Source organism: Eleutherodactylus coqui, chromosome 4 (genome assembly GCF_035609145.1).
Source record: "Eleutherodactylus coqui strain aEleCoq1 chromosome 4, aEleCoq1.hap1, whole genome shotgun sequence".
NCBI classification, from domain to species: domain Eukaryota; kingdom Metazoa; phylum Chordata; class Amphibia; order Anura; family Eleutherodactylidae; genus Eleutherodactylus; species Eleutherodactylus coqui.
The window spans coordinates 242,153,958-242,170,174 of record NC_089840.1 but is presented as its reverse complement, the minus strand read 5'-3'; the positions used below and the strand labels follow the sequence as shown (position 1 = coordinate 242,170,174).

Genomic DNA, 16,217 nt, shown 5'->3' with positions numbered 1-16,217 from the left:
CATAATCTCAACCGGATATTTCTACAACAGATTTAAAATTCCTTTCTATCCTATGAATGTTGTCCTTTGCAGTCAGATATGGTCTTCAGAGGAGTTATCCTCTCAAAGAAGAGGATCAAGATTCAAAGGATAAAAGAGAATTGAAAAGTTGTTACATATTGCTCTAGGATTTAAACTCTAGATCAATAGACCTTGACAATTGTGTTTTTTTGCGGAATACTCTGCTTTCTTTAAGGGTGGATTAACAGATGAAATCTCTCTCTCGACATACGTTACCATATCTCTACTGGAGGCTGGACTATCTATGTTGGTAAGGAAACCACGTCATTACATATTGTTCTGGTTGAATTGGAGGTAGTAGATATTTGGAAGAAATTCAGTATATTGATATGCCCTGATGTTGTCATGCCTTTGAGTTCTTTGATACTCACCACCTGCTGCCCCCATTCTCGGCATATGTTTTGCTCTTATAGATTGGATCACACTCATCAGACATTCATGGCATATCCTGTTTATATGCTGTAAATATCTAAATTAGGAAAGCTCTTAGAAGCAAGGAAGACAAATAGATGAATACTAGACCAAATAAAATAATATTGCCAATAATCCCGATATCACAAAGAGCAACTGGAACATTTTGGAGAATCTCTAGTTATGGTAGCCAGAAGTCCAAATCTACTTGACAAATATAAAAATAATAATAGTCAAGCTATTTTGATAATTAATATTAAAAGAGGAACTATATGTGCATATAAAATGTACCATTGGTCCTTGAAATTTGATATTATGATGTCACCTGCATACCTTAGCAAGATATAAACTTCTCTTTCAGGATCCTTTGGTGAGAAATGCTGTGTCCTGTCTGAAGACAGAAGCTGAGAAAGTAACTAATGTATATAGCCAGGCTCTGTTAGTCTATGCTTTTACTTTAAGTGGAGACACAGAGCACAGGGAGGCTTTGATGGACAAACTTGGGGCACAGGCTGTGAAAGGAAGTAAGTGATGTGCATTTGAATGCTACTTAGACTCTACTTAAGAAACCTTAGTTGCAAAGTACATACAGAATAAAGGGGTTGTACCACAATTGCAAGCTATCCCCTCCACAGGATGAGACCCTCATCCATCTCAAGAATTGGACTCCAGTGTCTTGCTTTCCTGTCACTATGGGCGTCGCTTCTTCCCCGATAGCGACATCACTGTGAATGGAGTGCAGGTCAATTATGCGCAGTCAGTTAGTTATCACACTTGGATGACGATGGTCCATAACACTGATCTAGAATGTCCACGATTGAGAGCATTGTTCCATTCAGTGTAGATGTCAGAGGAGCTACCATTGCCTATCTGTGGCAACCATAAGCGCCGCAGATGACCAGGAGGCCTCCGCCATCCGGCAGGGGGTCATCTCTCGATTTTCCTAGCAATTTCTGCGGTTAGAGCATGGTGGGCTGGGACAGCTTCTGACAAGCATGCGACATGACCAAAAAGTGCGAGTCGTCTACTTGTTATTGTTTCTGTGATTGACTGAAGCCCTGTGCAAGCCTGTATCTCGCTGTTTTTTGATTAAGTCGAACCAACGGACACGGAGTATCTGGCGTTGGCATCGCATGTGAAAGGACTCCAGACGCTCATTGGTTTGCGACAGCAAGGTCCAGGTCTCCGAGCCGTACAATAATATTGGCGTTGCACAGGTCTGGTAAAATCAAATTTTAATCCTGAGTGTCATGTTCTGCCTCTACCAGAGTTTTTCCAGGGACCTCATCACCGAGGCTGCCAGCACTATTCTCCACAGGATGTTTGGAAGCACCCTCCCATCTGTATGCTAAACACTTCTGAGGTACACAAACTCACTAATAGCATCGATTCTCTGGCCGTTTACGTCTAGATCGGGAGGGACTGCACCAGCTCCTAGATTTTGCAGGTTGTTTTTTGCCAGGAGATGTGAAGCTCAACGCAGGACACCTCAAAATCAAATTGTTCCAATGAGTGTCTCTGGTTATTGGATGCAAGATCAAAGAGAGCAACATCATCAGCGTAGTCGAGGTCGACAAAGCGGTACTACGGAAGAGTGACCCATTCATTTCAATGTCGCTCACAAAAATAGCAAAGGATAACTTGCAAGTGTAGTACAACCCCATTACACACCAGAGTCCTAGCTACAGAGTTTACATTACTGTGGGCAAATATTAATTTCCTACCTTAGTTTTACAGTACATTCAAATAAGCTGACCAAGGAGGTCTGGCTTGTTGATGCCTTACCTTGCACTCGGCACAGAGATGGTGTCAAATGCCAAACATCCCCAAGCCTACCTATCTTTGTCCTTAGCCCCTTCTTGTAGATCCATAGATTTATGCATTTAGTCCCCTTAACAATGAATTGCAATCTATGCCCACATTTAGGATAGCTTATATGCGAGGACATATGTTAAAAAGGGGAATAGTTCAATTCCATTTCCAAATGCACTTACAATCAGTAATATCTCCACGACGAAAGGAAAGAAGGCTGCAAAACTAATAAGCCCTTATAGACACCACAATACTGTGTGTTAGGTTTAGTTTGACTATATTCTTTGTTCATATGTTAATTATTATTGGCAAAATGTATTCACATGGTAACAATGGCAGTGAAATTTGATGACGGTAGTCTAACCTTCCATACTATTTATCTGTTATATGTAGATAGAGAGCGGCACTGGGAACGCTTGTCCAAACCTCAACCTGAAAACATTTACTGGGGCAGAGCTCCATCGGCTGAGGTAGAGATGACCTCCTATGTGCTCCTGGCTCATCTTTCTCATCCAACTCAAGACTTGGTTAAAGCTTCAGAGATTGTAAATTGGTTGAGTAAGCAGCAGAATCCATATGGAGGATTCTCTTCTACACAGGTACAGAAGTCATTGGGGGAGATTCAGAAAGCTAGATATGCAGGAACACTGGCTTGAGTTGAACCAAAAATTAGCGTGCATTCTTTGCGCCATGTTTTAGACACTTTTTGTGCCTCACTAGAGAAAGTCAGTGGTTTAGATGAAAAGTGGGCAGGGCTTAGCGGAAAGGCAGTATGGTTTAAATGTGCCAATGTGTACCCATGCAATGTGTCAGCTCATAATGAGCTTTTCTGAAGCATTGACTCACTTTACAAAGGGAAATATATAAAAGTCATTAAAATTATATGACCATAAGTTCCGGAACACAAAAACGTATTTGCATTGCGTATTATGCATGCATAATACGTGGTAAATGATATCAATGAAAGTACATTGATTTTCATTGTTCCACTCACACTTGCATATATTTATTGCGCATGTTACATGCATAAAAAATAATACAGCGTGTTCTGTTTTACTGCATATTATGTATAGATGAGCCCTATTATTAATGGGTGTGTTTAAAATGCAGTGTATACACGTAATATTGCGTATGTGCGACTTTTTTACACATGTTGCTGGGAGACAAGGGAAGTTAATAAAAAAAAAAAAAAAAAAACAGAAAGCCAGTCCCGGACAGAGTGTGTTAAATACATTGTACATTTAGAAGGGGATAGCAAGATCCCCAAACAGTTTCCAATTGCTGTAAGAATGAGATTGTCAAAGTTTCAGCTCGATCGCATAACATTAAGACCTGCCTCGTCAGCCCTAAAGTATTAAAAACCCGCTGTTTGGGGTTTTCTGCTATAAAATTTGAACGGTTTATCCTAGAAACAGAACGTGTTATTTTTTTTTTTTTTGTAGAGAAAAAAAAAGTTGCCAATTGGTGTAAAAATGAGATTGTCAAAGTTTCAGCTCAATCGGATAATAATAAAACCTGGCTTATCAACCTTAAAGTATTCTAAAATAGGCATTTTTCTAGGAAAAAAAATCGGGGGTTCTCTGCTATAAGGAGTAGGATAGACAGGGGTAGGAAAGAAGAAAGAAAATATCGACATATGAATTAATTGTTTATTATAATTCAACTATAATTAATTTAAAACATTCAACTATTTTATTACAAAAACATTCTTCAGAAATAGCAAGCAGTAACATCAGAGCAGGTTTTATATACACCTCCATTATTTTTTCATATTGAACAAAAATCTCATAATTTTCTTATAAAGGATGCACATGTGGAAAGCTGCTCAGTGATGCTATTGGTGTCTCTACTTCTATACCGTGCATGCCTGCACACAATAGCACCACAGCAACAAGCACCAACGATATCCATACCATATGGAATAAGGGTACATATGCGCAAAATGTCAGAAATACTCCCAGAGAGTGGAAATATGGAAAATAATAGTGGGACACATCAGAAACAGCTCAGTAGAGACCATATATAAAGGGAGGTGCACTAATTAACGAAATAGCCACCCATGCACCATAAAATATCTAAGAGAAAACCACTAACCAATGAGGCAGATTGGACAGCATATATCATGTTAGTCCTAAACTACCACAATGCAGTATCAGACACAGATGACCCATCCCTGCTGGATGCCACTGCAGAGATAAAGGTGATTCCTATATAAAGGTGTCAAAATTAGTCATTATTATCCAGAAAGAATGACTTGCACACTTGTGGCTGTGATGCTGATGTGTGCAGACATGCACATTGTGGAGATGCAGATAACGTTCCTTCCAGATGTGCATCCTATATTATTTAAAGCCTTTAACTTTAACTTCAAAACTTTTGAAAATTCGCTTCACAATTGGTATATCCCTTTAAATTAAAGGGATATACCAATTGTGAAGCGAATCTTCAAAAGTTCCAGATATATAAGGTGTTTGTACCATATTTACGCACAGCTGTTTATGGGTACAAATCGCACAGCCATTACCTTCTTATTCTGTCCTCCCCTTCTGATGTTCTCACACATCACCATTTTCCAAAATGGCCACCAATGCCCTGCTATTGGTCAACAATCTGGTCTCGAGAGCTGAATGCAAACACCCCTTCCTTTTCCCCGGTCGTTTCCACTGAGCAAGTCCGACCTGTAGTGCTGGAATGCCTACAGGACATATCCAGGGCAACCTGTAAATAAACACCTCTTATGTGTCAGGAGAAGGCAATAGTTTATAGAGCTACACACACAAAATCCAAAGCAAAACCACACTGCAAACTTTAATAACTTTTGATTAGCATTCATCTGACAGGAAACCCTGCGTAACCGGAATACCCTTTTAATTACCAGATGTTTTATCAATATGAAAAATTTATAAAGGTATTTGTGAAGCACTTTTCTATTGTTTTTTAGAACATGATGTCAACTTAACGTTCTTTATTTCTCTTCAGGACACGGTGGTGGCTCTTCAGGGTTTTGCCAAGTATGCAGAGGCCACATTCAGTGACAAAGGAGATGTGACTGTGACAATAGAGTCTAAGACAGACTTTATGAAGCAGTTCCATGTAAATAACAATAACCGGCTACTTCTGCAGAGTACATCACTACCAACTATACCTGGAGAGTATACGGTGAGATCTTCAGGAAGCGGTTGTGTCTATGTACAAGTAAGTATCATTTTTATCTTGTCTTTCCTCAAGACCCCGTTTAGACACAGAAATGTCCAAAATAGAATCCCGCAGCATACCAGAAGATGTGAAAAAGTGCAGAGGTATTGAATGAGTATATGCCAAGCCACCTGTGGGACTATGGACCTCAAGTCCCGGTGTCAGATAACAAAAAAGAAGGAGGTGGCAGCATCCATTGGGGGTTTTAAGTTAAAATATCAAATTGTATTGCTCCATACTCCACAGACAAATACAGGCAACGTTTCGACTGAAAATAGTCTTTATCAAGCCAGTTTACCGTTTAGACACAAAGATGATTGCTCAAAGGATGGCTTTTGAGCAATAATTTTGCATAATGTAGTAATTAGTACTAATGCCTATTAGTACTAATTAGTAGCATGTGAGCCATTGGGAACAGAATTTATTTAGAGGACCGCCCGCTGTTCTCTGAAAAAATTCTCTTTGTTTGGCAGAAAACTGAAAGATGGGTACATTTACATGCAACTTTTATCGCTCAAAAGATGGCTTTTGAGCAAATTTTGAGTGATAATCGTTGTGACTAAATGGGCCTTTATTCATCCTCCATCTATAATCTTCCTACAATACCTTTATATGAACTCAATTTCCTAATCCTGCAGACAGTCCTCAGATACAACGTTCCTCCACCTAAACAAGAAGAAATCTTTGCAATTAAAGTGGAGGCTCAATCAATGCAATGTACAGAAGAACCGATGACAAAGCTGGAGATCAAAATATCTGCTCAGTAGGTATCTTAGATGCAATTTATATGTACCTATTTTACTATTTGTAGTATTGTCATTGATCGTCTTATGGTTACTTTTTGGCATTTTTTCTGTAGATATACAGGTTCTCGTGAAAAATCCAATATGGTTGTTATAGAAGTGAAGATGCTGTCTGGATACATTCCAATGAAGAGCACAGTGAGAAAAGTAAGATTATCCTTCAACCTCCTCAATGACAATCATTGTAGTATAAGTAATAGCTTTATGGCAGAACCCTGAGCAAGCAGTCTGTATTGATCCTTTACTACCTACAGGCTCCATGCACAGTCAAAAAGGTTCAACTGGACTCTGTGTTTACTGTGATATTCTACTCTAGAAGTAATGCGTTCATATGGAGTCCAACAGAATGCCACAAGTATTTTGTTGCCAAATTTCTATATAATCCTACCCAATTTTTTGTATGACTTAGCATGAAAGCTTAGGCACAAGAAAGTACAATAGAGGCTGCATGCAGCTGTAGGAAAACTTTCCAAATTAAAGCTGCCTTTTAGAAAACTGTTATCTGATTGAGCAAGTTCAGCTAATAGCTATTTCTCCAACATTCTCACAAGCATGCCAACTTACATTGTTTGGGCGTGCATGTTCATTTCAATGGGTTTGTTATAATTTATTACTGATTCTTTTTCTCCAAAATGGCAAATGTCAGAGGAATATCAACTGCTCTCTCATACACATTATATCACTGGCTGAATGTCAAAACTGGTAGAATATCAAAATCATTAGGTTCAAATTATTTGTATCTAATGCTTATGGACAGCTTTAGGCTGCACTAGTCTCAAGTGATATCATAACTTGAGATGAATTGATTTACTGTAAATCTCAAACCTGATCAATCCAGGAAATTTACAATTTTGGAGACTGAAGAATATCCGTTTTAAAGGTTTACCTGAACTTTTATCTCACGTTCTTTTTCTTTGCAGTTAGAGAAGGAGAAATTGATAAAGAGAAGCGACATCCAGACTGATATGGTGACGCTGTACCTGGAGGAGGTTAGATCACAAACATAACATTCATTATGAAAGAAAGCTGAATAATAATGATCATTTTGGACTTAATTATTTTCCCACCTTGATCTGTAACTACCGGAATGAGTTTTTGAATTTTACCATTGTCATCTGCACTCACAGCTGCATTTTCTTGTTCTTGTGTCTTTGTAGCTAGGACGAGCTTCTGTTAATCTTTCATTCTTTGTCGAACAAGATAGTAAAGTCAAGGACCTGAAACCAGCTACAGTGAAAATCTATGATTACTATGAGACCGGTAAGATGCTTTTACTCAATGATTACGTTTTACGACAATGATTACGACAATAGGCCACTTCTAGAATGGGGCTATTCAGGTCATTAAGACTTTGGGGAAATATAGAGTGTCATGTGCCTGGCCTAAGGTTGAACTTTCATTTTTATGCCTGCAGTTTTGTTTCAGTGTGAGTCTCAACCAGACATGCTCATGGAATTCATACAACATTTGGGGATTAATCCCTTTGTGATTCTTCCCACGGTATAAATCTGACACATTTGGAATAGGGAATTCGGAGTAGAGAACCTGGAGTTGCATGGGTTAAAAGCCATTCTCTGCCACATTTGTCAAATAAGACAGCTCCTTTGTCATGAAAGCAAAGAGTATATGAAACCTCAACTATTCGGCAAGTGATAATGAACAGCCATGCATGGCACATGTGGTTCTTGAGGCCCACTGTGACTGTCACCCAAGAGCCCACATAAACCTAGAGGTGACCTTGTAAATGGATATAGTAAATGCAAAGAGATCATGTATATGTGTTGAGCAGAAGTGTCTTTTTTTACCTCTGAGTTTAAAGAAGGCATAATCCAACGTTTGGTGATTATTAGAGATGAGCGAGCACTAAAATGCTCGGGTGCTCGTTACTCGGGACGAAATTTTCGCAATGCTCGAGGGTTCGTTTCGAGTAACGAACCCCATTGAAGTCAATGGGCGACCCGAGCATTTTTGTATATCGCCGATGCTCGCTAAGGTTTTCGTTTGTGAAAATCTGGGCAATTCAAGAAAGTGATGGGAACGACACAGCAACGGATAGGGCAGGCGAGGGGCTACATGTTGGGCTGCATCTCAAGTTCACAGGTCCCCCTATTAAGCCACAATAGCGGCAAGAGTGCCCCCCCCCCACACTGTCAGCGTAAAGATCGTTCTCTTCTGCCATAGCTGTAACAGCTGTGGCAGAGAAGAACGATGTTTGCCCATTGAATTCAATGGAGCCAGCAATACAGCAGGTTCCACTGAAAGCAATGGGCTGCCGGCGATCGCAGGATGAATTGTCGGGAAGGGGTTAAATATATAAGCCCTTCCTTGCAATTCATCCAGAAATGTGTTACAATAAAAATATATACCGGCGTATAAGGCGACGGGGCGTATAAGACGACCCCCCAACTGTCACCTTATACGCCGGCAATACAGTGGAGCAAAGAATAAAAATCATTACTTACTTCTTCTGACGTTCTGCGCTGCTCCTGCAGGCTGTCGCTGCCTCCTGGTCCACGGCAGAGCATTGCTTTCTGGACGCAGGGCTTGAAATCCCCGCCTCCATTGCTTTCAGTGGAACCTGCTGTATTGCTGGTTCCATTGAATTCAATGGGCAAACATCGTTCTTCTCTGCCACAGCTGTTACAGCTGTGGCAGAGAAGAAGGATTTGTCTTCTATATGTTCTCAATGGGGTCGGCGCTGCTGCCGCCGGCCCCATTGACCGCATATAGAGAAGATTTATGGCCTTAAGAAGGACCGTTGGGGTTCTTGAAACCTAAAATCACTCCTAACACTCTCCCTATAGCAGCTCCACCAAGATACCACTTTCCCTGAACTAATGTCAGAATGCATCTGTGGCGAGCCGCGGGAGGGGCAGATTTTAATACTCGGGTGACACCTAATCTCGCCAGCCACTCACTGCAGGGGGGTGGTATAGGGCTTGAACGTTGCAGGGGGAAGTTGTAATGCCTTCCCTGTCTTTCTATTGGCCAGAAAAGCGCGCAAATTTGTCAGGGAAGAAAATGAAAGTAACCCGAACACCGCGTGGTACTCGTTACGAGTAACGAGCATCTCGAACACCCTAATACTCGAACGAGTATCAAGCTCGGACGAGTACGTTCGCTCATCTCTAGTGTTTATTAGTTTTGTAGCCAAATTGCCATATTATCACACACTGGAGATACAATACTTTGATCAATAGACCATATTTTGTAATATTACTTATCTGTTACAGAAATATCTGTTTTATTCCTTTTTCCTTTCAGATGAACATGCCGTTGCAGAATACAATTCTCCCTGCAGAGAATAGTAGTACAAAAGAAGCTCAATTCAAGGTAATTAAAAAGTATAGAATATTTTCTGGTTTTATTGTTATATACAGTTTTGCAAGCATTTTTCCATTATGCCAGAGCATCAACAAAGAAAAATTAAGCAACCGTATCAATACTGTTGGTTAAACATCTAACATGTTGCATATATGGCTCCTCTGCAGAGCTTAATCTCATAGTATAAGTTTGTGAACAAGCCATGTTTGATCTTGCTATCATATGCAGTACTACTCCACTGTCTCTGACCCCTCTTCTTGCTTATCTGCAGACACAAGAGGGGGAGCATATGGAGTGGAGTAAAAGTGGCCACACAGCTTAGATAGTTATCAGCCGAATGAGCTAACAGCTATACCTCTTGACTTCCCCATAAATGGGCACATTCGGCTTTCCATTGATGAGGAAAATTCATTTATGGGTCAATATAGGAAGAGTGGGAGAGTTTAGGATGTACGAATTATAATGTAATAAAGATGTCCAGAGGATTAAGAATATCATGAACATTATTTCCTTTGTGGTATAAGAAAATTCTGACAAATTTACTGTACTTTTTTTCAGGTAGAGTACAGCGTACAAAAATTCAAGCCAATGCATTAAGGTCTACGGGCCTTTACGAAGACTATGAACAACAGATATATACAGTATATGTAGATCTATATCTAAATCCTAACTAAATAAAATCTTTACAGTTATTTTAAAAAGATGTCATATCATTGTCTTTTCTCTGAGCTAAAACAATTCTCACCATACCCCCAAGACATCACAGCAATAGGGATGAGCGAGCGTACTCGGAAAAGCACTACTCGCTCGAGTAATTTGCTTTATCCGAGTATCGCTGTGCTCGTCCCTGAAGATTCGGGTGCCGGCACGGAGCGGGGAGCTGCAGGGGAGATCGGGGAGGAACGGAGGGGAGATCTTTCTCTCCCTCTCTCCCGCCTGCTCTCCCCTGCTCCCCGCTGCGACTCACCTGTCAGCCGCAGCGGCACCCGAATCTTCAGGGACGAACACAGCGATACTCGGATAAAGCAAATTACTCGAGCGAGTAGTGCTTTTCCGAGTACGCTCGCTCATCTCTACACAGCAACTTTTTCACAGTCTGTTATCTGTTATCCACATGTGCTACCTTTACAGAAAATAAAAAGGATAATGGAGCTGAAGCAGAGAATTTACATTTCTTCACCTTTAACCTCTTAGTGACAGCCCCATTGCCTTTTTACATCCTGCCTAAGTGAGCTTTAATCCTCAGGGACATAAAAACATACATCCCCTGAGGATTAAAGCCACGTGGGCTATGGACGTGAAATGCTGTCAGTTCCTGGAGGTAGCTGACAACCTGAAGCTGTCATGGGGGGCCATGGGAAGCCTCCAGCAATGCGATTGATGCTATCCAATGGATAGTGCCGATCGCATTAAAGTAAATAAAAAGTTAAATAAAGTTAAAGATTCAGCCGTCCTCATGGATCGGATCCATCAGGGCAGCTAAGTATACTCCTCCCCGTTCTCTGCGATGTCCCATGGCAATCTAGTCCTCCAGGACCTGATGCTGGTCTTCCATGCATGCGCACCAGACGTATAACGTCACAGACACGAGCAGAAGCCTGGATCGCACGAGAGATTTGAAATCTCCTGGCTCTTGGCTCCTGAAGGTAGCCGGGAGGCAGGAGATGTCACTGATGACCGCAGTGACAATTCCCAGGCCCGTGATCACTGGTATCCAATGGATACCGGCGATCACGGAAAAGTAAAAAAAAAATTTCAGCTGCCCTCATGGATCGGAACCATGAGAGCAGCTGAAAATACTCATCTCTGTCCTCCGTGATGTCCCGCGGAGGCCTGGACCTGCCGCAGGCTTCTCTGCAGGGCGGAGAGCCCGGCAAACTTAAAATCTCCCTGCACCCGGCTGTCAAAGATAGGCTAGTGTATTCCCTGCACCTGGCTGTCAAAGATAGCCTAGTAAAGAGAGATCTGACCGGAGACCACTGTATAAGGACTTTTACCCACCAGCGTCTTTTTTTTTTTTATGCTGCAATTTCCATATGTCATTGGGACTTTCTAATGTTAAAATCGCATCGCACAAAAATCGCAGTATTGCGAACTTGCGATTTTTGTGCAATGCGATTTTAACATTAGAAAGTCCCATTGACATTAGGAAGGAAAAATGCTGCAAAATCGCAGCGGAAAAAAAAGCGCTAGTGGGTAAAAGCCATAACGGTGGATAACGGTGATCATGTAAAGTTAAAATAAAAAGTTTATAAAGTTTAAAGTTTCATCCCCCCATATGGATTGTATCCGTAAGGGTAGATGAAATTACATAACTAAGGTCCCTGGATTTGTCCCACAATGGGATCTTTATCTGCGGACCTTATCCTGGCCTCTGCACATGCGCCCGTCAGCAAAATGGTGGTCGCATGCGCAAAAGTCAAGGATTGTCCAGGAAATTTGAAATCTCCCTGCTCTTGGCTACCAAAGGTAGCGGAGAGCATGGAGATTTCACAGGGGGCCACATTGAGCGGTTCCTGGTCACGTGATCACCGTTATCCAATGGACAAAGGCGATTACATAAAAGTAAAGAAAAATGTTGAAGTTTCTTCTCCCCTCACCGATGCAGTCAGTGATAGGAGATGAAACGTCTTACCGGAGTTTTACGTATTTGAACCCTGATGGTATCCTCCTCCACGGACCTACGCTGGATTCTGCGCATGCGTCCATCGGCTAAATGCCGGACACATGCGCAGGAGTCGTAGAGGGCCCTGGAAATTTAAAATTTCCTTACGCCTGGCTACCAAAGGTCGCCAATAGCCAGGAGGTGTGACCGGTGGCCTCGTTGAGCGGTCCCCGGTCACGGGATAAAAAGGTAGCGATCTACCTTAAGTCAGTCTTACACGACCGGATAGGAATTGCGGATTCTGCATGCATTTGATCTTCGGTAATCCACCGCAATCAAATGCATTGGATTGCACAATTCTGCTAACATTAGCAGATTGAAATTACGTAATTTCACTCACAAAAAAACAGAACGCAACATGTTGTATTTTACGGCAGATATCTGCAGCATAAAACCTATTGTGCTCTATGATCGCTACTTGTAATACGTAATTAACAGGAAGCCCCGGGAATGCTCGCCTTTCTGAAGTTCCAGGAGCAGCTTGTTGAGCGCCTTCTTTGTGAGACTACCACACCTCATCAAGCTTACAAAGCCTCACAGAGCAGCACTTTTTACACCCCATCCCTGCCACTGAGGTCAAGAAATACCCACCAAAAAAGCATGGGAGCAGGAGGGATACCTGGTTTTATTGCCCTATGCGCCTATCCAACCAGGCCCCCATAATTACCCCTGTCTTTGGACATACCACACAGTTTACACTATTACTAGTTTATTAAAAGCTCTCATTTTTGGAATAACCACACAACCCCTTAAAGGTGCTTCTCTTTAAAATACACTTGGTAATAGGGGATGTTGTTTTTTACAATACCATTTTGATGTGATTCCCATAAAAATACACTAACCACAGGTTGTCTCATCATTGGGAAACCCAGCAATCACAGCTAATCTGCAAAAAAATATGAAGTGTACAATTTTCCTGCAGCACAACCACAGGAGAATCGAAGCATTGCATTGTGTCTATTGAATTCAATGGACTGTCTTCGTATATGGACATGCCAGGTAGGCCGAGAGAAAGAGACTTTTTGAAGCCTCTCTCTTCCATGGTTTATTAGGAGGTGCCAAACATGAAACTGTACTCTTTTATCTTTTTAAGGGCACAGCACATTTGGGACGTAATGAGGAAACACTTTTTCTTTCTTTTTTTCATCTCCACAATTCAAAAAACATAACTTTTTAAAAAACTTTTCTTCAACATAGTTGTTTTCTAAAGTGATTTGCTCTGCCTTCCTTTCACTATACAGGTGGCCAGTAGTACCACAGTGCATAAAAAATTTAGAAGGGAATGCAACACCAAATCATTGCTGTACCTCTGTTGTTTTCAGTAGGGGCCCAGTGGTCAGACCCCGACTGAGCCTAAAGTGATGGACTATGCTAGTTATATGCCATCGCCTTACATGTTGGGAATAAGGAAGTTTTTATTATGGAAAACTCCTGTATAATAGCTACAGCACCAAGTTAAAAAAAAACAAAAAAACTTCCACTATACCTATCAAAGCCCCTTCAGTGTCCTGCCATTGTAGTGAAAAGAATGTGGAGAAATACTGATGTGAAGGGGCAACACTCAAAGCTGCTAGAAGATTAGGGTCCAATATGTGATAGTGAAAGCAGTTTTTTATTATGTCACAAAATAACCAGCAATTGAAAACGCGTTTCAGGGACAAGCCCCTTCGTCAGTTTGGCTGGATTGAACACAACAGGGTGCCTGGGGTGACACAATTCTAAAGATGTTTTGGATGTGCCAGAGGTCGTGTATGTGGTAGGGAGACAGGGGAGAAAGAAATGCTTCAGAGAAAAGGGACCGCTATGGGTACCCGATTTGCGCCGATCTGACAGCGCTTCAGAGGGGAAGGCAAGTGCAGTACCAGAACAGGTTTGAAGAGGCAGTGGGGTGGCCAGAGGGAGAAGCAGGGCCAGAGCTAGTAATCCCCCAACTGTTTCCTACAGCACCTCCTCACGTCAAGATCCAGTGCAGAGGGCTAGATGTTCAAAGGTCTGCAGGTTTTTTAATGAGAGCGCGGACGACCAATGAAAAGTGGTGTGCAACCTGTGCCGCACCAAGATCAGCAGGGGAGCCACCACTACCAGCCTGTGCACCACCAGCATGCGCAGGCATATGATAGCTAAGCACCCAATGAGGTGGAAAGAAGGCCATTCACCACCTGCAGGTCACACCACTGCCTCTTCCACTGTGTCACATGCTGGCACTGAGATGCAATACCCCTCTCAGGACGCAGGCATGAGCGTCTCCCGCCCTGCACCCACCCCTTCCCCTGCACGGTCCTCCACTGCCTCCACCAATGTGTCCCAGCGTTCAGCTGTCCATAACATAAACAGTAGAGCGCAAGCGCAAATATGCAGCCACCCACCCACATGCACAATCGCTAAATGTGCATATCTCCAAACTGCTGAGCCTGGAGATGCTGCCATATATCGTGTTTCCAGGAAAATAAAACATCCCCTGAAAATAAGACCTAGTAGAGGTTTTGCTGCAGTGCTAAATATAAGGCCTCCCCCAAAACTAAGACCTAGCTCTGTCCCTGCTGTGTGAGTCTGCTGTGATGAGCTCCCCTGGTGGCCAGAAGCTGCACTGCAGTACAAGTGGTCCAGGAACTACTGTGGGTGATCGTTCCAGTCTCCAGACAGTGTGTGGGAGCCAGGTACTTTACAGCACTTATTTTTTGTGGCCCTGTGTGTGAGTCAGGTAACTAGCGTGTCACTTTGATTCTTTAAGGGGTGATCGTTACAGTCTCCAGACAGTGTGTACATGGAAATAATGGTATTAACAAGAAATTCTTGATAGGATTCCCAGTTTGTCTGGTTATGCCGGTTTGTGATCACAACTACTGTACAGTATATAATAAATGTTCATTTTTTTGTTCAACAATAAATGTGAATTATTCTTCATGGAAAAATAAGACATCTCCTGAAAATAAGACCTAGCATATCTTTGGGAGCAAATATCAATATACGACACTGTCTTATTTTCGGGGAAACGGGGTAGGCTGGTAGAAACTGAGGCTTTCCGCAACCTCATGGTGGCGGCTGTCCCTCGCTACTCGGTCCCCAGTAGCCACTATTTTTCCCGCTGTGCCGTCCCTGCCCTACACCAGCACGTGTCACGGAATATCAACCGTGCCCTCACCAGCGTGGTTACTGGGAAGGTCCACTTAAACACCGACAAGTGGACAAGTGCTGGCGGGCAGGGACACTACATCTCTCTGACGACACAGTGGGTTAACCTGGTAGAGGCTGGGACCGAGTCTGACCCTGGGTCCATTCACGTGCTACTCACACCGAGGATTGCAGGTCCTACCATAGTCATGGTTTCTCCGGCTTATTATGCCACCTCCTCCAACCCCCCTCTCCTCCTCCACCTCTCAATTATGATCTGTGAGCACTTCGCCTTCAGTTTGTAGCTTGAGGCGCTGCAGCACTGCCGTGGAGAAGTGTCAACAGGCCAAGCTGAAACTCCTGCGCTTAGGTGACAAGAGGCACACTGCCCAAGAGCTGTTACAGGGTTTGATGGAGCAGACAGATCTGTGGCTTTCGCTGCTGAACCTCCAACCAGGCATGGTCATGTGTGACAATGGACGTAACCTGGTGGCGGCTCTGCAACTTGGCAGACGAACATAGGTGTCATGTCTGGCCCACGTGTTCAATCTGGTGGTTCAGTGCTTTCTTAAAAACTGCCCCAATCTGTTTGAGCTGCTCAGCAAGGGGCATCACGAGTGCGCACATTTCAGAAAGTCCACCACAGATGCTGCCACGCTCAGGACACTGCAACAGCACTTCCAGCTGCCAGTTCACCGACTGTTGTGCGATGTGCCCACACACTGCAATTCAACTTTGCACATGTTGGCCAAGGTTTAGGAGCAGCATGGAGCCATTGTAGAATACCAGCTGCAACATGGGCGGCGAAGTGGTAGTCAGCCTCCGCACTTCTTCAC

At 42.7% G+C, this 16,217-nt stretch overlaps 1 protein-coding gene across 1 annotated transcript in view; it reads left to right on the top strand.

Moving 5' to 3' along the window:
- The window catches only part of LOC136626665 (alpha-2-macroglobulin-like protein 1), a 94,608-nt gene extending 84,302 nt beyond the window's left edge, over positions 1-10,306 (top strand). The window contains exons 27-36 of the mRNA XM_066601683.1: positions 236-310; positions 833-995; positions 2,677-2,882; positions 5,263-5,478; positions 6,117-6,241; positions 6,338-6,428; positions 7,202-7,270; positions 7,439-7,541; positions 9,546-9,614; positions 10,164-10,306. Coding sequence (XP_066457780.1) covers positions 236-310; positions 833-995; positions 2,677-2,882; positions 5,263-5,478; positions 6,117-6,241; positions 6,338-6,428; positions 7,202-7,270; positions 7,439-7,541; positions 9,546-9,589 — 1,092 coding nt within the window. The 3' untranslated portion in view covers positions 9,590-9,614; positions 10,164-10,306. The remainder of the gene's footprint in view (positions 1-235; positions 311-832; positions 996-2,676; positions 2,883-5,262; positions 5,479-6,116; positions 6,242-6,337; positions 6,429-7,201; positions 7,271-7,438; positions 7,542-9,545; positions 9,615-10,163) is intronic.
- Positions 10,307-16,217: the final 5,911 nt, after the last annotated feature.